The 21275-nt window shown below is 42.0% G+C and overlaps 1 protein-coding gene across 1 annotated transcript in view; it reads left to right on the top strand.

Annotated features, from left to right (window-relative positions):
* Positions 1-21275, top strand: part of LOC122657102 (oligoribonuclease-like) — an 82691-nt gene that overhangs the window by 15313 nt on the left and 46103 nt on the right. The window contains exons 4-5 of the mRNA XM_043851880.1: positions 16584-16665; positions 16812-16867. Coding sequence (XP_043707815.1) covers positions 16584-16665; positions 16812-16867 — 138 coding nt within the window. The remainder of the gene's footprint in view (positions 1-16583; positions 16666-16811; positions 16868-21275) is intronic.

Genomic DNA, 21275 nt, shown 5'->3' with positions numbered 1-21275 from the left:
TAGCTTCGGAAATCCTCTCTCGGGAAATCCAATTATGTACTGATCAACAGCTCATCTCCCCCATCCCCAAATCAAATCCCTCAAGCTATCTCACTTGGTGTTCGCGGATGACCTCATGATCTTCTCTAAGGCTTCAATTAGCTCCTTTGAATCTATCATGCACTATTTGCAGCATTTTCAAGCTTTATCGGGGCTCCAGATCAATCCTTCAAAGTCCCTTCTTTTCCTGGCTGGGGTGTCTGATGTGGACAATGCTGCTTTGAAGGAAAAATGTGGTTTCTCTATTGGTCAGCTTACAGTTAAATATTAGGGTCTTCCTTTGATCCCGGCCAGATTATCGGCTCATCACTACACTCCCATGCTTGATCTTATTAGGAAAAGCCTTCAACTTTGGAAAGGCAAGCTTCTCTCTTATACCCGTCGCCTAGTGCTCGTCAAGTCTGTGCTGCAAGCTCCCTACATCTACTGGTCTGGAATTTATGGGTTGCCTCAGTCCACTATCACATCTTTGGAATCCCTCATGTCTTCTTTCCTATGGAAAGGAACTGATGCCTTAAGGTTTCTTCGGCCTACTAGTTGGGATTCAGTTTGCCTTCCTTTAGTGGAAGGAGGTTTGGGTATCTGAAAGATCAAGGATGTGAACTTGGCTGGCATCATCAAGTTGATTTGGAAGATTGTGTCTAGGAAGAAAAGTATCTGGGTGGATTGGATCTATTCTGGTCTCCTCCGTTCGGATTCTATTTGGACAGTTCACATAACTTCGGATGCTTCCTGGGTCTGGCGCAAAATCTTTGATTCTCGCTCCTTTGTTCTTGGATCTATCCAATCCCACATTGGTAATGGGAATTCCACCTCCCTGTGGTTGGATCATTGGCACCCTATGGGAATTCTCCTTCATCAAGTCAGTCCTAGAACTATGTACGGCTCTGGGCTGCCTAGAAATGCTCTGGTGGCTGATATTTTAAATGCTAATGGTTGGGATCCCCCAGGTACCTCAAACCCTGTGCTTACTACTATCTGGAACTTATTGCCCTCTATTCCCAGAAGACCCCTCCTTAGGGATGACTGTGTCACTTGGCTGCCAAATTCTTTGGTTAATTTCAGCTCCAAATCTGCTTGGGATCTTGTTCGGTCTTGCCAGCCTCTTGTTCCTTGGAGGAAACTTGTTTGGTTCAAACATCACATCCCCAGGCACTGCTTTACGGTCTAGAGAGTTTTCTCCAAGTGCCTCTACGGAAGCTTTTCTTTGGCATCGGCACATCTTTGTTTCCCCTAATTGTGGTCTTTGTTGGAATGGTATCGAGGATTCCAACCATCTCTTCTTTGATTGCCCTTTCTCTTGCTCTATCTGGAAAGGCATCCTTACTAAATGCTGGCCAAGAAATTGGAGGATTCTTCCTTTTGACAGAGAATGGCTTTGGGTTGATATGACTTTTGGAGGTTCTACCCTTTGTGATGTGGTTGGAAAGCTGGTCTTCTCTGCTGTCATCAATCATATTTGGATGGAGCGTAACCTTCGGAAATGGACCACCAAATCTAGATCTCTCAATCAGATTTGGGATTCCATCTCTTTTGAAATTAAAACCAAACTTCGTTCGGTTGCTCCCTCTACTTGTAATGACACCCCAAGGAACAGGCTCATTGTTGTCTCCTGGGGTCTTTCCTCTATCTCCCTTTTAGCTGCGGGCTCCCTTGTTTGAGCTTTCCGCTGTTGGTCTTTGGCTTTTCTCCCTCCAATTTGAGGGCTGCTTTTTTTCTTTCTCTTTAGTAATGAAATTTTTATTCACCCAAAAAAAAAAAGATCTTGCTGGTTCTGATATTCCAGCAGCCTGCTATGGGGAAATAGAGGGAAAAAGATGCTTTCCAAATAGAGAAGAAAGACAGCTGTAGAGAGGAAAGAGAGAGAAGTGGGAGAAAATATAGGAGGGGAGAAATCAAATTGTTGGAGGGGGGAGGAGAGAGAGACAGAGATCGATCTGCTGGGGGGAGAAGAAAAAAGAGAAAGAGAGAGAAGGAAGCAAGCGTTCAAACACTTCAGCTCAAATTTCTTTAATTCAACTCTTAATCAATGAGGGGTTAAATCTCTTCTGTAGAATCGGAAAATAAGAGTCATACTTAACTTCTTATGTAAAAAATGATCCCTACACTGGCAATGTGGGAATCACTCTCTCTCTCCTCTCTAACATGTGGCCTCCCTCTTGACGAACCCGTGCAGTGCCACATCTTGTGATACCATTGGTTGGGCATTGGGATTCCATCCCACACTGGCGGTGTGGTGATCCCCTGCCTAACTTGTAATTCCTAAATCTAGTGACACTGATTAACTAAATAAGCAACCTAACAAGAATAAACTGCTGGATAAACTACTAAACTAAACTGTTAACAGATTTAGAATTAGAGTAAGGCTTGGATGATTAATCATCCCAAGCTCTTTATTTATATCAATGAGAATAGAAAACAAAAGTACAAATAAGCAATGTGGGACTAAAGCCCACATAATAGAAACATAAAAAAAATAAGAAAAGGGTCTAAAATACCCCTACGGTTCTAACACTCCCCCTCAAGTTGGAGCAAATATGTCAATCATGCCCAACTTGACTAGATTAGGATGGAACAATTTTCCAGACAATCCCTTGGTGAAAATATCAGCAACCTGATCAGTAGACTTCACAAAGGGAACACAAATCAATCCGTCTTCCAACTTTTCCTTGATAAAATGTCTGTCCACTTCAACATGCTTGGTGCGATCATGCTGTACTGGATTGTGAGCAGTGCTGATTGCAGCTTTGTTGTTACAGTACAACATCATAGGAAGATGAACAGGAACACTAAGGTCTTGTAGCAAGCCTTTCAGCCAAAGTAACTCACAAATGCCCTGTGCCATAGCACGAAACTCTGCTTCAGCACTAGACCGAGCCACCACATGCTGTTTCTTGCTACGCCAAGTGACAAGATTGCCCCTTACGAAAGAACAATACCCAGAGATAGATTTTCGATCAGCAGAACCAGCCGAGTCAGCATCGGTCTATGCCTCTATCCGTAGGTGACCATGAGGAGATAGAAGAATGCCTTTTCCAGGAGCTGACTTCAAGTAGTGAAGAATCTGAAGGACAACCTCAATATGAGAAGAATAGGGGTCATGCATAAACTGACTCACAATACTCACATCAACAACAATGTCTGGACGTGTGTGTGAGAGATAAATCAGCTTCCCCACTAGTCTTTGGTGCCGGCCTTTATCAACAGGTTCACCCTCCTTTTCTTTGAGACGAACAGTAGCCTCCATAGGAGTATTTGAAGGATGACATCCTAACAAACCAGTTTCAGACAATAAGTCTAGGACATACTTCCTTTGAGAGAGAAAGATGCCTTTAGAAGACCTGGCAACCTCAATCCCTAGAAAGTACTGTAGCTTCCCTAGATCTTTAATCTCAAACTCCTGCCCAAGAAACTTCTTCAACCGATTGATCTCATCGCCATTGTTGCCAGTAACCACAATGTCATCCACATAGACTATAAGAACAGTGATGGTTGTTCTAGCCCCTCTTTATAAAGAGAGTGTGATTAGCATTACTCTGTTTATAGCCCACATAAATTATGGCCTTGTGAAACCGATCAAACCAAGCTCTAGGTGACTGCTTCAGCCCATAAAGTGCTCGCTTCAACTTGCACACTTTACCTCGATTACTGTCACAAGAAAACCCTGGTGGAATATCCATGTACACCTCACCAAGTTCTCCATTTAGGAAGGCATTCTTCACATCCAGCTGTTGTAGATCCCATCCAAGATTGACTGTACAAGATAGCCAAACCCGAACAGTATTCAACTTTGCAACAGGAGCAAAGGTCTCCTAGTAGTCAATCCCATGTGTCTGAGTGAAGCCTCTTGCAACCAAATGTGCCTTGTATCGATCCACAGTGCCATCAACCTTCTGTTTGACCACAAACACCCATTTACATCCCACTGTTTTTTTCCTTGGAGGAAGATCTACAAGATCCCAAGTATTATTTTTTCTTAAGGCTTTCATTTCTTCCAACATAGCTGCCTTCCACTTTCCATCTGCATAAGCTTCCTGCCAATTTTTAGGAACAGAAACAGAAGAAAGAGAAGACACAAATGCACGAAAAGACGGAGAAAGAGAACTATAAGAAACAAAGCGAGAAATGGGATGTAAGGTGCAAGTCCTAGTACCTTTGGAAAGAGCAATAGGTAGTTTGGAAGGAGAAGTCTCACCAGGAGGAGGAGGACGAGGATCTGGATCCTGAGGCGGTAATTGGATAGGTATGGGTGCCACAGTGGATTGATGCTACCCTCTTTTGGAGTATCACTTTTGGTAGGTGATCACATTCGAGTTGTCAATTCTCTTCTGAAATTTACTGATGGTCTTCTGGATTGGAGTCAACTCCCCCTGACTAGGAACATGACCATCATTATTTTCTACAAGCTCCCCTTGTAAAGGAATCCCTGTGGAAGAAGGGGCAGCAGCCAAAGTAGGCTCCAAAGTAGGCTGGATAGCCAGCCATAGGTTCCAAAGTAGGAGTATCCTCAAGGGGAGGAAGCACAAACACATCTTCACTAGAACCAGAATTCTCCCCCTGAAGATGTAGAGATGGATAATAGGAAAGACGTTCGTAAAAAACATCCATACTGACCAGAGTATGACGGGAAGACACTTATAACCTTTCTGGATTGGAGAGTAACCCAAAAAAACACACCGTAACCCACGAGGGTCAAGTTTACCATGAGATTTCGTGTCTCTGGCATAGCACACACAACCAAACACCTTGGGAGGAACCACAAAGGTGGAATTCCTACGTAAAAGTTCAGCCGGACTGCGAGAGTCAAAAACACGAGAAGGCAACCGATTAATGAGATAGGTTGCAGTAAAGATAGCATCCCTCCAATATTGGGAGGGGACATGGCGCGAAAACATCAATACCCTGGTCACTTCCAACAAATTTCAGTTCTTCCTTTCAGCCACACCATTTTGGGCTGGGGTATCGACACAACTAGTCTGGTGAATAATCCCATTATCAGCCAAATACTTCTGAAATTGGTGTTCCTTATACTCGGTGCCATTATCACTTCTCAAAACCTTGAGATTAGCCTGGAACTGAGTTTGGACCATTCTATGGAAATGTTGAAAACAGGAAAAAACTTGACTCTTAGTGTGCATAAGATAAACCCATGTATGCCTAGAATGACAATCATAAAAGAAACATACCAATGATGACCAGAAAGGGAAGTTTTATGACTAGGGCCCCCTATCATCAGAATGCACTAACTAAAAAAGTGAAGAACTCCTTTTATTTGAAACCGAATAAGTAGAACGTGTCTGTTTGGCCAGAACACAAGCCTCACAAAAAAAATGGGTCTTATCACATGATTTGATCAAAGTAGGAAATAAAGATGCTAATATTCCTTGTGGAGGGTGACCTAATCTAGAGTGCCATTGGTAAATTTCAGAAGAGACTAAGGAGTTCTAATGTGGAGATGGTAACGGGGGTGGAGTGAGACGACCATCATCAAGCAGGTACAAGCCACCATGCACTGTACCCAATCCAATCGTCTTCCTAGAGGCCAGATCCTAAAACACACAATGAGAAGGAAAAAAAGTCACTTTACAGTTAAGATCACAACTCACGAGTAAGACTACTAATAGAAAGAAGGTTAGTAGTAAAATTAGGCATATGCAAAACTGAAGACAAAGTCAGGGAGGAAGTGCAGTTGATGATTCCTTTTCCAGATATGGAGGAAAGGGAACCATCAGCTACTTTGACTTTGTCTTTCCCAGAAGTGGGAGAATACCGATGGAACAAGCTAGAGGAACCGGTCATGTGATCCGTAGCCCCAGAATCTATGATCCTAGGATGGGAAGCTACAGAAGCACAATGACCACCAAATGGAATACCTGACCGGGTAAAGTGTGAACTTGAAGGAGCAGAAGAGGTGGCAGGAGCTGATGTAGTAGAGGTAGCAGCAGCGGAAGACCTTAGCAGTCGTAGGAAAGCCTGTAGATCATCCTGGGATAGGCCAGTGTCAGTAGCCGGGGCTGTAGGAATAGATTCAGAGTGGTTTGCCTTATTTTTTGTCTTTTTCTTGGCAACCCGTTTAGCCTCAAAGTCAGCTGGCTTCCCGTGAAGTTTCCAACACTTCTCTTTGGTGTGGTAAGGCTTGTGACAATGCTCACAAGTAACAGTCTCTGTAGTAGAATCACCAAGAGAAACATGTTCGACAGGGGCAGGAGTAGCCTGAGCAGCAGACTGGAGGGCTGATCTATTAGTAACAGGAGGGTGGAGCATAGCAGCCCGACGGTTCTCTTCAGAAGTGACCAAAGCATAGGATTGTTCAAGTGTGGGAAATGGGGAATGACCTAATACCTGAACACCAATCTAGTCATACTCTATGTTCAAACCAGCCAAAAAATCATAGACCCTGGTTTTGTCCAGATGTTTCTTATATGCAGTGATATCAGCAGCTGTAGTGGGATGGTAATCAGAAAAATGGTCCAGTTGCTGCCAGAGATATCAGCAGCAGTTGGTTTTATTTGTAATGAGCCTAATTATAAGGCTTAAATTTTAGGTCTATAGGGGGTACACAGATTTAGTCATTTAATTTAGTATTCTACTTTGTGGGGGGCCTCTTCCAGATATATCTTTGGTAGTCTTAGAAGTTGAGTAGGTTTATGTCAGAACCGTAGGGGTATTTTAGACCCTGGTTTTGAGTCTTTATTTGTTAAGTTGTAATAGGTAAGGGCTTAGGGGTAATTTCCTAATAAACCCCTAACCAACTTACCTTTTTTAGTTTGACTTTATTATAAATAGAACCCAAGGCCTGCGATAGAATCCATCTTCTATCGCAGGCTGCTGCTTCCTTCTCACGGCAGTGTGCTCCTTCCTCTTCTCTTCTCTTCTTCTTCTTCTTCTTCTTCTTCTTCTTTTTCTTCTGCTGGTTAGCTTGTTCTGATTTCTAACATGGCATCAGAGCGATACTGATCAGCTGAAGGATCTTCTTTCATCTCCTTCTGCTGATCTCTCTCTCAGTTTTAGTGTTCTGGTGTGCAGCCACCTATTGCTGCTTCTTTTGTTTGTTGATGGATTGAAGACTCCATATACACATGAATGGAGTGTTTAGGTGTGATAATTATTGGTGATTTACAGACCATCCATTGAAGTTTCCATTGGAGGATGGAAAGTTACAGTTTTCTGCATCGATACCGTTATGTTTCTATTCTCAGAAAATAGAAACAATTGAAGATTCTTCGAGATTTTTGCAGTTCTTCTGGTTCTGATTTTTTGAAGATTGCTTGTACCAGACTAGAGGAAGACTCGACCTGATCTGTTTCCTGTTCTGGTGAGCTGATCGAGTGCTGCAGAATCTATTGTTTAACACCTGCGGATGCTCTGTTTTCTGGGTATTTTTGAGCCACATAGTTGGCCTCAGTTTCTGATCCAAGCGGTTGCTTGGGCTGGTCTTTTGGGGTTTCATTCCCCCCTCCAGGAACTTGCTTCGATCCCTTTTCAGCCTCTTTCTCCCTGCTGATTGTAAGTTCTGCAAAATCACCTCTATTGCAGCCGGAAGTGCTCTGTTTTTTTTTGGTTCCTGGATTCTAACTCTATTGGCCCTCTTTCTTTATTTTTTTCTCTGCTGCCTATTACTCTGGAATTCTGCAACAGTTGGTGCCTTGTTTGTGTGTGGTTGAGGCCTCCTTCATTATTTTTTCTCTGCTGCCTATTACTCTGGAATTCTGCAACAGTTGGTGATTTGTTGTGTGTGGTTGCTGCCCCCTTGTTGGTTAGCTGTTCTCTTGTGGTACTTTTATTTGACTGGCTTTATTTTTCCCTTTTGGTGCTATGGGAGAGAATAAAAATAATCCAGTGGTTACATCTCAAACTGACAATGTAAACGTCACTATTACTTCTATCAAGCTGAAAGGGAGTTCGAATTATTTGTTATGGGCTCAAGCTGTGAAGGTTTATGTTATGGCCAAGTAGAAGCTCAAGTATCTTACCTCCGATCCACCTACATCTGATTCAAAAGATTATGAGGATTGGATGCAAGATAATGCCATTCTTTTGATTTGGTTATGGAACAGCATGGAACCAGAGATTGCTACAAACGTGATGTTTCACACCACGGCTAAGGGGGTGTGGGATGATTTGAAGGATTAAGGATACCTATTCACAGGTGAAAAATATTAATTGAGTCTATGACTTATATGAGAAACTTTTTCAGCTCCGGCAGTCCAACAAGCCTCTCCAAGACTACTACAGCACTTTTAAAGGTATTGTTGAGGAATTAAATTTTTTTCAGCCCCTCACCACCAATATTGACAAATTAAAAGCACAGCGGAATGAATTTTTTGTCTAAATTTCTTGCTGGACTAGATTCTGATTTGAAATCTGTGAAGGGACATATTATTGCAGGCGAAATTGTTCCTACTCTTGCTGACACGTTCTCCCGCTTGTAGTGTATCTCTTTTCTTGGAAAAACCGACTCTACTCCCAAGGAGAATTCTGCCTTTGTGGCTGGTCGTGGGCGAGGTTGTGGACGTAACTCAGGGGGAGGACGAGGTGGTGGTGGTGGTGGTAGTGGTCGTGGCACTGGTGGTCAGTCAGGTGATTTCGAAAGTGTACTCACTGTGGCAAAATTGGTCACACGGTTGATTTTTGTTGGGACAAGCATGGCAAACCCGATTGGGCACCTCAATCTGCCAATCATGCAGTGTCTGACGGAGGTAGTGATGGTGCTGCCTAGAGTGATCCGCCACAGGTTTCCCTACCAGGTAGTGGTTCTACCACAACTCCTCACCGTGATGATCTCTCCCAGATATTGCGGCGTTTACAACACTTGGAGGCATTCAGTCTTACATCCACCGGGCCCTCATTTTCTTCTGCAACTCTAGCTCATGCAGGTACACCTGCTCTTCTTACCACTACTACGCCATCCTAGATTATTGACTCTGGGGCTTCTGCTCATATGACTGGTGAGTCATCGTTATTTACCACTTATTCACTTACACATTCATCTCACCTGTTATTCTTGCAAATGCTTCTTCTACTCCAGTCTCTGGGCATGTTACCATCTCACATAGTTCGAGAACTCGCGAGATCTCGCCGAGTTTCTCGGTTTTTGAAAAAAAGTATACGAGACCTTAGGCGAGTCCCAAATGTGAGATCTCGTCGGTTCGAGATCTTGTTTTGAACCATTTTTATGAGGCATCTTGTCCATATCTCGCCGGGCGAGATCTCGGGTCGATATCTCGGTTTGATCCATTTTAATGCCCATCTACCTTTTAATGGCCCATCTACCATTTTAATGCCCACCTAAGTTCTGAGATCCGAGTTTTAGAACCTTGAATACGTTAACATATCACATTTGATGTAACATTTGTTTAAAGATTGATGTATTGTACACTTTAACATTTCTAATGCTTATTTAAGTTGTTTTACATTAATTGAATGTTTTGATTGCTTTCTATTATTAAACTATGTGTAGAGTAGGTTGTTTTAGTACGTCGTTGCCCTTGACGCCTACCAACCTATGATCCGAAGTGAAACTCATATTTGGACTTTGTTTTTGCAAAATTTGATAGTGCCATTGTGTTTAAATGACCTAAAATAGACTGAATTCCAGGTTTCAAACCCAAACTAGGTCTAAAACCTACCGAGATGAGGCTTCGAGTCGGAAAAAAAAAGTGCACCAACTCGCCGACGAGATCTCAACTCGACTCGGGTTTTCCCAGAACCGAGTTGGTTTTGAGATTCGAGTTTTAGAATCTTGCCATCTCACCCACCCTCATTTGTGTTACATGTCCCGCAATTACCGTTGAATCTTCTTTCTGTCAGTCAAATAACTAAAGCTTTACATTATTCTGTGATTTTCTTTCCTTCTTATTGTGTTTTTCAGGGTCTTCACAAGAGGAAGAAGATTGGTGGAGGGTGTGAAAAAGATGGACTCTACTACCTTGACCATGGTGCTCTTGCCTTGTCTGCCGCTGCTGCTTTTGTTGGTGAGGTGTCTCCGTTCCAGTGGCACTGTCATTTAGGTCAATTGTCTTTAGTTAGGTTAAAGTTGTTATTTCCTTCTTTTAAGTTTGTGTCTCGGTTAGAGTGTGAAGCCTGTGAGTTGGAAAACATCACCATGCCTCCTTCCCTTCTCGTACTATGGCTCGTAGTTCGTCTTTATTTTCTTTAGTCCATTCGGATATTTGGGGTCCTTGTCTTGATAAGAATCGGAGTGGTTTCATGTATTTTTTCACTTTTGTGGATGACCATTCTCGTCTCACTTGGTTATACCTCTTGAAGGATCTTTCCGAGTTTATATCTGTATTCCAAAATTTTTATAATGAAATCACAACTTAGTTTGGTTTACCTGTTAAAATTTTTCGTTCTAATAATGCTTTAGAGTATGTTCAGCATGATATTTCTGCTTTTTGTGTTTCTCATGGAATGATTCACCAAACTAGCTGTTCCTACACTCCACAACAAAATGGGGTGGCGGAACGTAAAAATAGACATTTACTTGAGGTTGCACGCACTATCATGTTCCATATGCATATTCAAAAACAATTTTGGTGTGAAGGGGTGCTTACTGCCTGTTACCTGATTAATCGAATGCCATCTTCTATTCTTGCCGACAAGTCCCCCTTTTCTATTGTTTGTCCTGGTCAGCCCATTTTTCATTTGCCTCCTCATGTTGTTGGGTGTATTTCTTTTGTTCACAATCTACATGCTCATTCTTACAAACTATCTCCCTGGTCCACTAAGTGTGTTTTTCTTAGATATTCTTGTACCCAGAAAGGGTACAAGTGTTATGACCCTGTCACCCATAGGTATTTTGTTAATGCTGATGTCACTTTCTTTGAGGGTCGTTCTTAGTTTTCTTCCTCCTCTTCTGTCTCTGAGGATGAGTGGCATGTTGATACTCCTCCTCCTGTCCCTGCTCTTATCCTATTCCCTACTCCACCATTGCAGGTTTATCAGGGACGTGACAGGACAGTACCACAGGAAGAGGTTCCAACGGCTCCACTTATTTCACCTTCTCTGCCAGCTTCTTCGTCTAATGAAGCTCCACCTTCTTCGTCAACTGATGACTTACCTATTTCCTTGCGTAAAGGTACTCGCTCTTGCACTCAAAAGTCTACTGCTTTATATTCTATTGATAAGTATGTCTCCCTTTCTCACTTACCCTCTTCTATTCGTACTGTTGCCTTGTCCTTGTCTTCCAACTGTATTCCCAAAAACCATTCTAAGGCTCTTCGTCTTCCTGGTTGGAAGAAGGCCATGGATGTTGAAATGGATGCTCTCTTATCTCGTCACACTTGGAGTTTGGTGGATCTGCCTCCTGGTAAGGAAGTTGTTAAGTGTCGCTGGGTTTACATAATCAAATACTTTCTGGATGGTTCTGTTGAGCGGCTTAAAGCCCGTCTGGTTGCTAAGGGGTATACACAGACTTATGGTGTGGACTACTTTGAGACATTCTCTCCTGTTGCTAGGCTGAATTCTGTTCGCCTACTTATTTCTATGGCAGTTAATTTTGGTTGGCCCTTGTTTCAGTTGGATATTAAAAACGCCTTCTTTTATGATGATCTTCATGAGGAGGTGTATATGGAGCAACCTCCTGGGTATGTTGCTCAGGGGGAGACTAGTATGCAGGTATGCAAACTGCAGAAAGCAATCAATGGCTTCAAACAATCACCCAGAGCATGGTTTGAGAAGTTCAATGCCACAATTGTATTGTGCAGTTTTTCACAGTGTTATTCTGATCATTTTGTGTTTATTCGTCGTCGTAGTGACAAGTTGGTGGTTCTGGTTGTATACGTTGATGATATTATTGTTTCTGGTGATGATGTGTCAGCCATTGTTGAGGTAAAAGCTTATTTACAATAGAATTTTCAGATCAAGGATTTAGGTGATCTTCACTACTTTCTTGGCATTGAGGTTGTGAGAAGCAAGAAGGGTATTAGTCTTTCCCAGAGGAAATATGTGTTAGATCTTTTATCTGATACTGGAATGCTTGCATCCAAGCCAGTAGATATTCCCTTGGATCCTCATCAAAAGTTTGGGGTAGATGATGGCGATCCTCTCAAGGATGTACATCAATATAGGAGTTTAGTTGGAAAGTTTATTTATCTTACTGTCACGAGACCTAACATCTCTTTTGCTGTTGGTGTTCTAAGCCAGTTTATGCAAACTCCTCAGAAAGCTCACTGGGATGTTGCCATTCGCATTCTTCGTTATTTGAAAGGTGCTCCTGGTAAAGGGCTGATTTATCGTCCTAATCGGCATATGGATTTGGTTGCGTATTCTGATGCAGACTGGGCAGGATCGGCAAGTGATCGTTGTTCCACTACAAGTTATTGTACTTTTGTTGGGGGTAATCTTGTCTCGTGGCGTAGTAAGAAGCAGACTACTATTGCGCGGTCGAGTGCAGAGGCAGAGTATCGGGCTATGGCCCACACTACAGCTGAGTTGATGTGGCTCAGGTCTCTTCGACTTGAGATGGGGTTTCCTGTGCCTATACTGATGAAGATGTACTGTGATAACCAGGCAGCTATATACATAGCTAGTAACCTTGTTTACCATGAGCGGATTAATCATATTGAAGTAGATTGTCACTTTGTTCGTGATGCCGTCTTGAAAAAGGTAGTTGAGACTCCTTTTGTTTCGTCTTCGAATCAGCTAGCTGATGTCTTCACCAAATCCTTGTTTGCTCCTAATTTTTGCACCTGTTGTAACAAGCTGAGCATGAGAGATCTATATGCTCTAGCTTGAGGGGGAGTGTTGAGAATTAGGGATAGTTTTGTCATTGCTATTTTGGGTGTTTGGGGTTCTATGTAATTTTCAATGTTTTGAGTCTTTATTTGTTAAGTTGTAATAGGTAAGGGCTTAGGGGTAATTTCCTAATAAACCCCTAACCAACTTACCTTTTTTACTTTGACTTTATTATAAATAGAATCCAAGGCCTGCGATAGAATCCATCTTCTATCGCAGGCTGCTGCTTCCTTCTCACGGCAGTGTGCTCCTTCCTCTTCTCTTCTCTTCTTCTTCTTCTTCTTCTTCTTTTTCTTCTGCTGGTTAGCTAGTTCTGATTTCTAACAGTCCACAAATGATGACCCACCGTGTGACTAACCCTCAAACTCAGAGGGTGATGAAGAAGAATAGATATACTACCTATAGCCACCATGCCAATGTTGTTGGAACCGGGGCTCTCTGTGGCATTGGATGATGGATTCCATTGCCCATGTACACTACTTTCCTCCAGAATCAGAGAGCGCCAGTTAGGCTTGTAACATTGGCATCCATGTAATCATCCTCATCCGGTCTGAATCGACGGCGCGAGCCTCTTGAGTAGTCTGCTTGTGTGGAGGCACGTGTACCGTGGTTAGCATCCTATGTGGCATGGTTGAACTGACTCTTGCCTATCAATCAGATGAGCTCTGACTATGGCTTCGGCTCCATCTGGTCGTACTTGTGGAGGGATGCAAATCTATCACCCCCACCACCCTATCCCCATCATCACCATTATAATCATCATCACCACAACCATCAGACGGAAACAATCTACGAGCGTGGCCACTAGAATGCGACCAGTTGATGTCATCATCATCCATGCCTAGGATGAGATTCAAAAGGTCGAGGACACAAGGTGTTTGAGGGTGAACTCGACACTCAAGAGGTACCATGAACTTGTTGACATCACCACCAATCTGACTAGCAATCTCAATGTCGGGCTTACTCCTAGGCCGATCCTTGATAGGATCACCTCAACCCAATCCTCGTAGAGGGGATACTCGTTGTCTGACTCCACCTAGAAAATTTTGCTAAGATCAATTGGGGATTTTTTTTTATTTTCCATGCTCATGTGTATGTGTTGCATTTTCAATCTCATGTTATGGTGAACATACAGCATAATGTAATTCTAGATTTGTAGGAGACCAACTAGAACCAGTAACCAGGATCTGCTATGGATTGAGAAAATCGGCTAGGTCAAATTATGTGAAATTGTGAAATTAGGGTTAGGGTTTGATGGGACCTAGGGTTAGATGTTAGGGTTAAGTTAGGAGTGTGGATTATATGGGACAGAAGAGATGCTGAAAGTTATAGTTAAATCAGATGACTAAATCTGAAGTTGTTGAGGAATCCTAGTAGAAATAGGATTGAGGGGTAAAAGGGTAATTTCAGACAATTGGCTGGGTTGATGGTAATGAAATTTGGATCAAGTCTCTCTTAGGGTTTGAGGAAGATTCAATCAAAAGTTCAGCAGGTCCTAACGGTTAGATTTGGCTGGGCAGAATTCTCGCAAAAATCACCTTGCATGTGACCTTCTAGAAGGGAAGAAGAATAATTGCAGAAATTCAATTTCAGACTTCTTGTTGTTTGAAAATATCTTGAACCTTGCAGAGAATTTCCAGCAACTGAATATGTTTCTTCAAGAGAACAGCTAGGGCAGAATTGAAACTTGAATGGAGCTTGATTGGAGATGGATGGAGGGGGTTGGGGAAGGGGTTGGCTATCTCAGCTCACCTTGGGCATCTCACCCAACCTATCTCAAGATTTTTTACAAAGGCTAATATTTTATTAATCAAATTCGTGTACAATGCTGGCTTCCCTTGCAAACTTATGTAGAAGACACAAAAATAGACTTAGACACTAAAAAGGAAAGGCCTAACCCTATCCTTAACTAATAAGGTAACCTAAATTGACTAAAGTGAAATAATATAGAAAACAAACTCAAATAGAACTCTAACTAAACTAAGCAAGTAAATCCTGTTTCCCTATTTTCTACCCACATTTTAGGCCCATTAAATTGGCCAATTACAAAATAAACCCATGGGATCAAAGTCCCAATATTTGCACTAAAATAAGCTGTAAGTGACTTATCTACATCACACCAACTTCCCCAACCATGCGTTACGCAATCGGTTCCGCCTCTTGGAGTGGATAAGTGAGAATGTACTCCCTTGCGCTCGCATCCGAAGGCGGAACATGTCTTGGAGAGCACCTTAATTGCTATCTTCCTCAAGTTAGGTACATCACTCCCATTTAGCACCCACCATTCATATACATTAGAGCACTAAGATTATTCATGTTAATTGATTGTACTTGATTCATATGTATTTGAATTAAACAGATACAGTAATGCAATGGGTAACACTAAGTTAGTTGATGTATCAAATTTGATCATTTGCAATGATGTGTACTCAAATCAAGTCTGCACAGGTGGAGGAGACTGATACTTAAACATGTTTTGCTGATTCTTTTCTCTTCTCCTCTGCGCTTCTTGTGCTCCGCGTTGCTCGTCCAACCTGGCAGCATTCATGAGTCACTTGCTGACTTAAGGAAGCTGAAAAAGGTGACCGCGCAAGACTATGCTCTGTTTTTTTCCAATCGAAAGTTAGAGCAAGCGAGGGTGCCCGTGGAAGAGGAGGAATCGGGACCGAAAAGACCATGCAAAAACATCTATGTCCAAAAGGGTATTTCCATGTGTATCTTGACCATTTCCATGCGTATCTGTGGTGTATGATACATATCTTTGATACGATATGATGCGTCTCTTAAAGTCATGCTTCCGATACGATACCCGATACCGAAACTTTAAACCATGCTCCTCCCATCATAGTTGTCAAGGCATCGCTTAGGCGTCCGGGTGCCTTGGTCACCTTGGATGTGTTAGTCGCTTTGTTGGTGTTGCCTTGCGTCCAGGCCTCCTTCAATGCCTGGGTCACCTAGATGCTGTGACAACTCTGCCTCCCAGAAGTACTAAATGTAGCTATCTTGTTTTCTATTTTTGTCTTCTTTATTTATATTCATATCTTAATCCCTCTTAGGTTTGTGGTTTTGTTGTTATTGTTGCTGGGAGGTTGTAGTTGCTAGTGGTTGGTGCAACGGTTAATGTTGGGTTTCTGCTGGTGCAGCTAGGTTGTGGTTTGGGTTTAGGCTGTGGTGCAGAGGAGTTGCTTGTTTTTTTTTTTGGATTGGGAGTGGGGGGGCTCAGGCCATGTTGAGGTCAATTTTGTTTTTTTTCTGTCTCCTTCCTCTTTCTCTGTATTTTCTTTCTTGCTGGTTTGATTGTATATGTTCTTCTTTTCTCAGATTTGTATAATTCTTTCATGCTTTTAAGCTTTGACGTGCATGCCTCTGGTTCCTTCATGTTTTCTAGTAAGCCTTGGGATGTTTTGAGAGTGCCTTTTCCTTTGGCCTATGCAAATGCTAATTTCAAAATGCTGAATCCTGCACAGGACTGCATTCTTTTGGTTATGTTTCCCAATTAAGGTGGTTGATATTTTTAGTTTATAATGAAGAGGTTGTATTTTGTTTTACTTAATAGTACTGCCAGCCATATATCTGCATAGATACTGGAGGAGGGTAAAGACTTGGTTTCAAATGATTATATCCATGCTTGACAGGTTTCTCCAGTGTTTTATTGTTTTTTGATGAATTCAGATCTTTGTTTAATCCTTTAAATAATGATAAATGTTGTACGGATTGCATGTTCCAGCAATATAACACCTTAGTATTAGATAATCTGGTTTTCCTGTCAACCTTTAAAAACTGAAGTAGTAGTATTCTGTGTCTAGGGTCCCAATTTGGTTATTCATCAATCAAAGGAAAGCCTTGATAATATGGGAGATTGGTGTCGAAATCATCATGCATCTAGTGGTAAGCGGTGCATCAAGTTTGCATTTCAGGGTTGATGCAATATTAGTTTGTCTCATTTATTGCTTCCTCTTGCTAAGAAATGCACATAACCGCATTTTCATATCTATATTTAAGAACTGCTGTTTTAATGTTTGAGTTCCTTTTAGGTTTGACAAAGAAAGTGCTTCAAAGTACAGTCAGTGAACAGGAAGCTGAAAAGCAGGTTTGTTGGACCTTGTTATGTGCCACACTTGCTTTTTGTCTATTCATGCTATGTTATATATGAAGCCATGGACTCGAAAGGTTAAGTCTTTTGAATAGACTGTATACTAGAAGTAATTTGAAAGCTTATGAGATTTTGTTGTCAATGACAATATGGATTACCTCTTCAATATTTGTTTGGGATGGTTGCTTTCCTTCTTTCTAAAGTACAGAAGCATTAATACTGATCTCTGTTACTAAATCAAAAGCTATAGTAACAGTAACAGAAAGTGAAGAAGAAGATGAAAAGAGAGAAAAGAGAAGCCCGATGGGAAAAAACAGAAAATCTATCTCGGTTGACCTCTCTCACTTATTTATAATAAATCAACTAGCAGTAATTATAATTACACCATTGACTATGAAAACAATATCAAAGACACTCGTACAGAACAGTTAATTACAAAAAATTGTTGCGATACATCTCAACACTCTCCCTCAAGCAGGTGCATAACTTTCACTCATGCCCAGCTTGGAACATCCTTGGAGAAAGACCCCTCGAAACAAAGAATTAGTAACCCTGTTGAGATGCCTTTGAACAAGAGACTTCAAGCATATCAAAACACAAGCAGTATGAGCCATAGGTCTGTTCTTGGCCTCTGCACTGTACCTAGCCATGGTAGTCCGCTCCTTATTTCTCAAGTGACCAGGTTACAACCAACAAAATTACAGTAACAGTTGTGGACCTTTTATCACCTTCAGCTCTAGCTCAGTCAACATTAGAATACCCAAATATCTACATGTCGATGGGGTCTATAAATAATCTATTTACGTGAAGCGCCCTTAAGATGTCTCAAAATTCAATATCTCCTATGTGTCACAACTTTGGAGTCCATCCATGAGAGAGAGAACAGTTAGAAAGTGCTTCAAGAAGAAAGCACCCTTACAAATGAGAGAGAGAACAGTTGCTGAACCATGATAGATTAACCAATGCACCAGCTCAGTCAGCATTAGAGAATCCTACCACATCGATATTCTGATGAGGAGGATAAATGAACTCCTTCCTTGAGCCCCTTTCAGATACCTTAATAGCCGAGAGGCTGCCTTCCAGTGAACTTTCTTCGGAGATTGCATAAACTGTCTAATAACACCAACAACAAAGGATATGTCAGGTCTAGTAATAGTTAGATAAATAAGTTTCCCTACCAATCTCCTATACCGGTGCGTATCATCAAATTCACCATCACTTGACCAGAACTTTTGATGTGGATCCATAGGAGTATCAACTGGTTTAGAGGCAAGCATACCCATCTCGAATAAGAGATCTAACACATTTTCTTTATTATAGACTAATACCTTTCTTAGTCCGTAGTACTTCAATACCAAAATAATACTTGAGGTCTCCAAAGTCTTTTGTCTGAAAATGTTGAAGGATATACGATTTTACCACTGTAATACCGGATGCATCATCCTCAGATATGATAATGTCATCAACATATACAACCAACACTACCACTTTAGAGTCCCAACACTAAACAAAGACGGTGTGATCATAATAACATTGTGTAAACCCACACCGAGTAACAATTTAACTAAACTTGTCGAACTCGGCTCTAGGTAATTGTTTCAACCCATAAATGGCCTTGTGTAGCTTGTAGACTCTGTGAGATTTCTCCCCCTGAGCGAAAAGAAGCGCTATTCGAGGTTGCTCTATATATACCACCTCATGGTGATTACCATATAAAAAGCATTCTTGATATCCAATTGATATATAAGCCAGTCTAAATTCACAGCTAAAGAGATAAGAACATGTATCGAATTAAGATGAGAAACAGAGAAGGTTTCAAAGTAGTCCACACCATAAGTTTGTGTATAACCCTTCACAACCAACCGGCCCTTAAGCCGTTCAACCGAGCCATCTAGATTATACTTAATTGTGTACACCCAGCAACACAGCACAAGATCTTTACCTAGAGGCAAATCCACTAAGGTCTATGTCTCTCGAGATGTTACGGCATCCATTTCTTTTTCCATAGCCGCTTTCCACCCAGGATCAGTTAGAGCCTCGTGAAGATTTGTAGGAATGGAGTTCGTAGATAGGGAAAAGGCAAAATTATGCAATGGAGATGGAAGATGAGAGATAGAAACATGGTTATCAATGGGGTAAGCAGTTAGGGATTTCTGAGTGCAAGAACGGGTACCTTTGCGAAGAGTGACAGGTAAATCAAAGTAGTAGGAGCTTCATCAAGAGGTGCCGAATGCATAGTAGGCTGTAGAGCAGAAGGAACAGAAGAAGGCGTCACTAGCTTCTTACGCTGTTGATACACTTGCAGTAGTGTAGATAAGGGACAAGCCGAGCATCAGGAAAAGGCACAATTGCCGGAAGTGGAGGAGCATGACCTATAGCAGTATTCAGAGATGAGCTAGGCGCAGGAGGGGAAAAAGTATCTTCAAAGAATGTAACATCGACATTGACAAACTGCCGATGAGTAAGTGGCTCATAACACTTATACCCTTTTTGTGTCCTAGAGTAACCAAGAAAAACACATTTCACAGCCCTGGGAGACAACTTATCAACATGAGATTGTAAGATATGAAAAAACTCACACAACCAAAAAGTCAAGGTAGTAAAGCAAATAAAGGAGTTTGCGGAAACAAAACAAGCAAAGGAGAACGGTTGGCTAGTACAAAAGAGAGCATGCGATTAATCAAATAACAAGCAGTGAGAATCAACACTAGCGTAGTGTAGACACTGAATTTTGTCACCCCCCCCGGCAATGACGACAACTGGACACAGATGATCGACGATGTCCTTCGAAGGCACCCCGTAAACCGGGAAACTTCCCGAAGACCCCAAAATCCCTTCCGAAGAGCCAAAATCACCCCAGCCCAGAGGCCCCAACTGTGCAAGCACAGCCAAGCCTCCGTGACACCGCGGAAAAGAGAGCTTCTCTTCCGCGGCATTGCAGAGAGCCGCAGCGACGTGGTCCATATTTGGACTATGGAGGCGCTGCGGGCCCGCGAAGCCTCCGTAGTGCAGGCTTCATTTTGAGGAGAAGCGGATTTTCCTAGGATTCGCGCCCCAGAGCCCCATTTCGCCTGTTTTGCTCCCTAGAGCCCTGTTTCGCTTGTTTCAGGGTTCACCCCACCTCTAGCTTCGAAATCTTGAGCCCTGTTACCCTGTCCGAAGTCCAGATCGTCCGAACTCAACTTTCCCGACCCATTTTCACATCATTCTTGTCACACCCTGGCTCGGTTAAAAAGGGCCAAGTGTGACTGGATGTCTTAGATACCCAATCAATCCCACCAGGATCGCAAGTGCAGTGTTCTATTCGCAATTTCATCCATAATTATCAGAATTAAAATGCAGCGAAAGCAATAATAGAGCAATAAAACAATAAATAAGGAAAAACTAGTAATAGCATTATATTCATATGAACTTGTATGTACATCAGTTACATTGTGTTTCCCAAAAAGACAGTAATTCAAGAACCCAAAAAGTTATATACTATCACATTTACAAAAGTGTTAAAACAAAAGGAAAGGAAGTAGCATGATCAGTCTGGACGTTCAGGAGAACGCGCAGTCTTCGCAGGAGCACGAAGCGGCGTGCTCAACAAAGAAAGGAGTATCAACTCCAGCAGTAGGCAAGGATTTAAGTATCGGTATCGGGTATCATATCGGTCAGGCGATTTTAAGAGACGTATCGTATCGTATCAGAGATACGTATCGATCGGTGCAGAAACGCATGAAAATGATCAAAATACACATGAAAATACACTTTTGGACAAAAAACAATATAAACAAGCAATTTGTGTCATATATCATGCATATATACTAAGAATTGTGAATAATCAATAACCAGACAAGTGCGGCACTTTGAAATTGTTATAAAAGATTAAAAGATGAAATTCCTTACATGTAGAGTCACTCTATTGCCATGAAGAATGTCGGGGTGGATCAAAGTCATGTCTGTAAGGGTCTTCAACAATAGGAGCGACTAGGATGATGTTGTGTCTTTGTTCGAACATAAGCACAATCACGAGCCCAGTCAAAATGCGATGGTAGTGACTATCCCACTCATAGTAGAATCGTGTGTACTGCTCTGGAGTGGCTAATGTCACGACAGCACTAGGTTGTGCTTGTGCTTGATTCTCTCCGTATCCATAACTTCCATACCCTGCAGAAGCCCCATGTCCATAGCCTGAAGAACCTGATGCATAATGCCCATGGCCTGATGAAGCACCAACATAATCAGAACTAATGCTAAGTGACTCCATGCCACTCATAAGCACATCACTATCATATGGATTGTGGGAGCGCTTGGCAAACTTGCCCTTATGTGGCTTCCACGAGTAAGTCTTATGGCCAGCAGGCTCAGGACCATGATCCATATCTTGGGTAGTATGTGTGTATCCTGCCTCACATGTGAA

This window comes from Telopea speciosissima, chromosome 1 (assembly GCF_018873765.1).
Source record: "Telopea speciosissima isolate NSW1024214 ecotype Mountain lineage chromosome 1, Tspe_v1, whole genome shotgun sequence".
In the NCBI taxonomy this organism is placed as follows: Eukaryota; Viridiplantae; Streptophyta; class Magnoliopsida; order Proteales; family Proteaceae; genus Telopea; species Telopea speciosissima.
The sequence above is the reverse complement of the archived record's forward strand: the minus strand, read 5'-3'. Positions and strand labels throughout refer to the sequence as shown.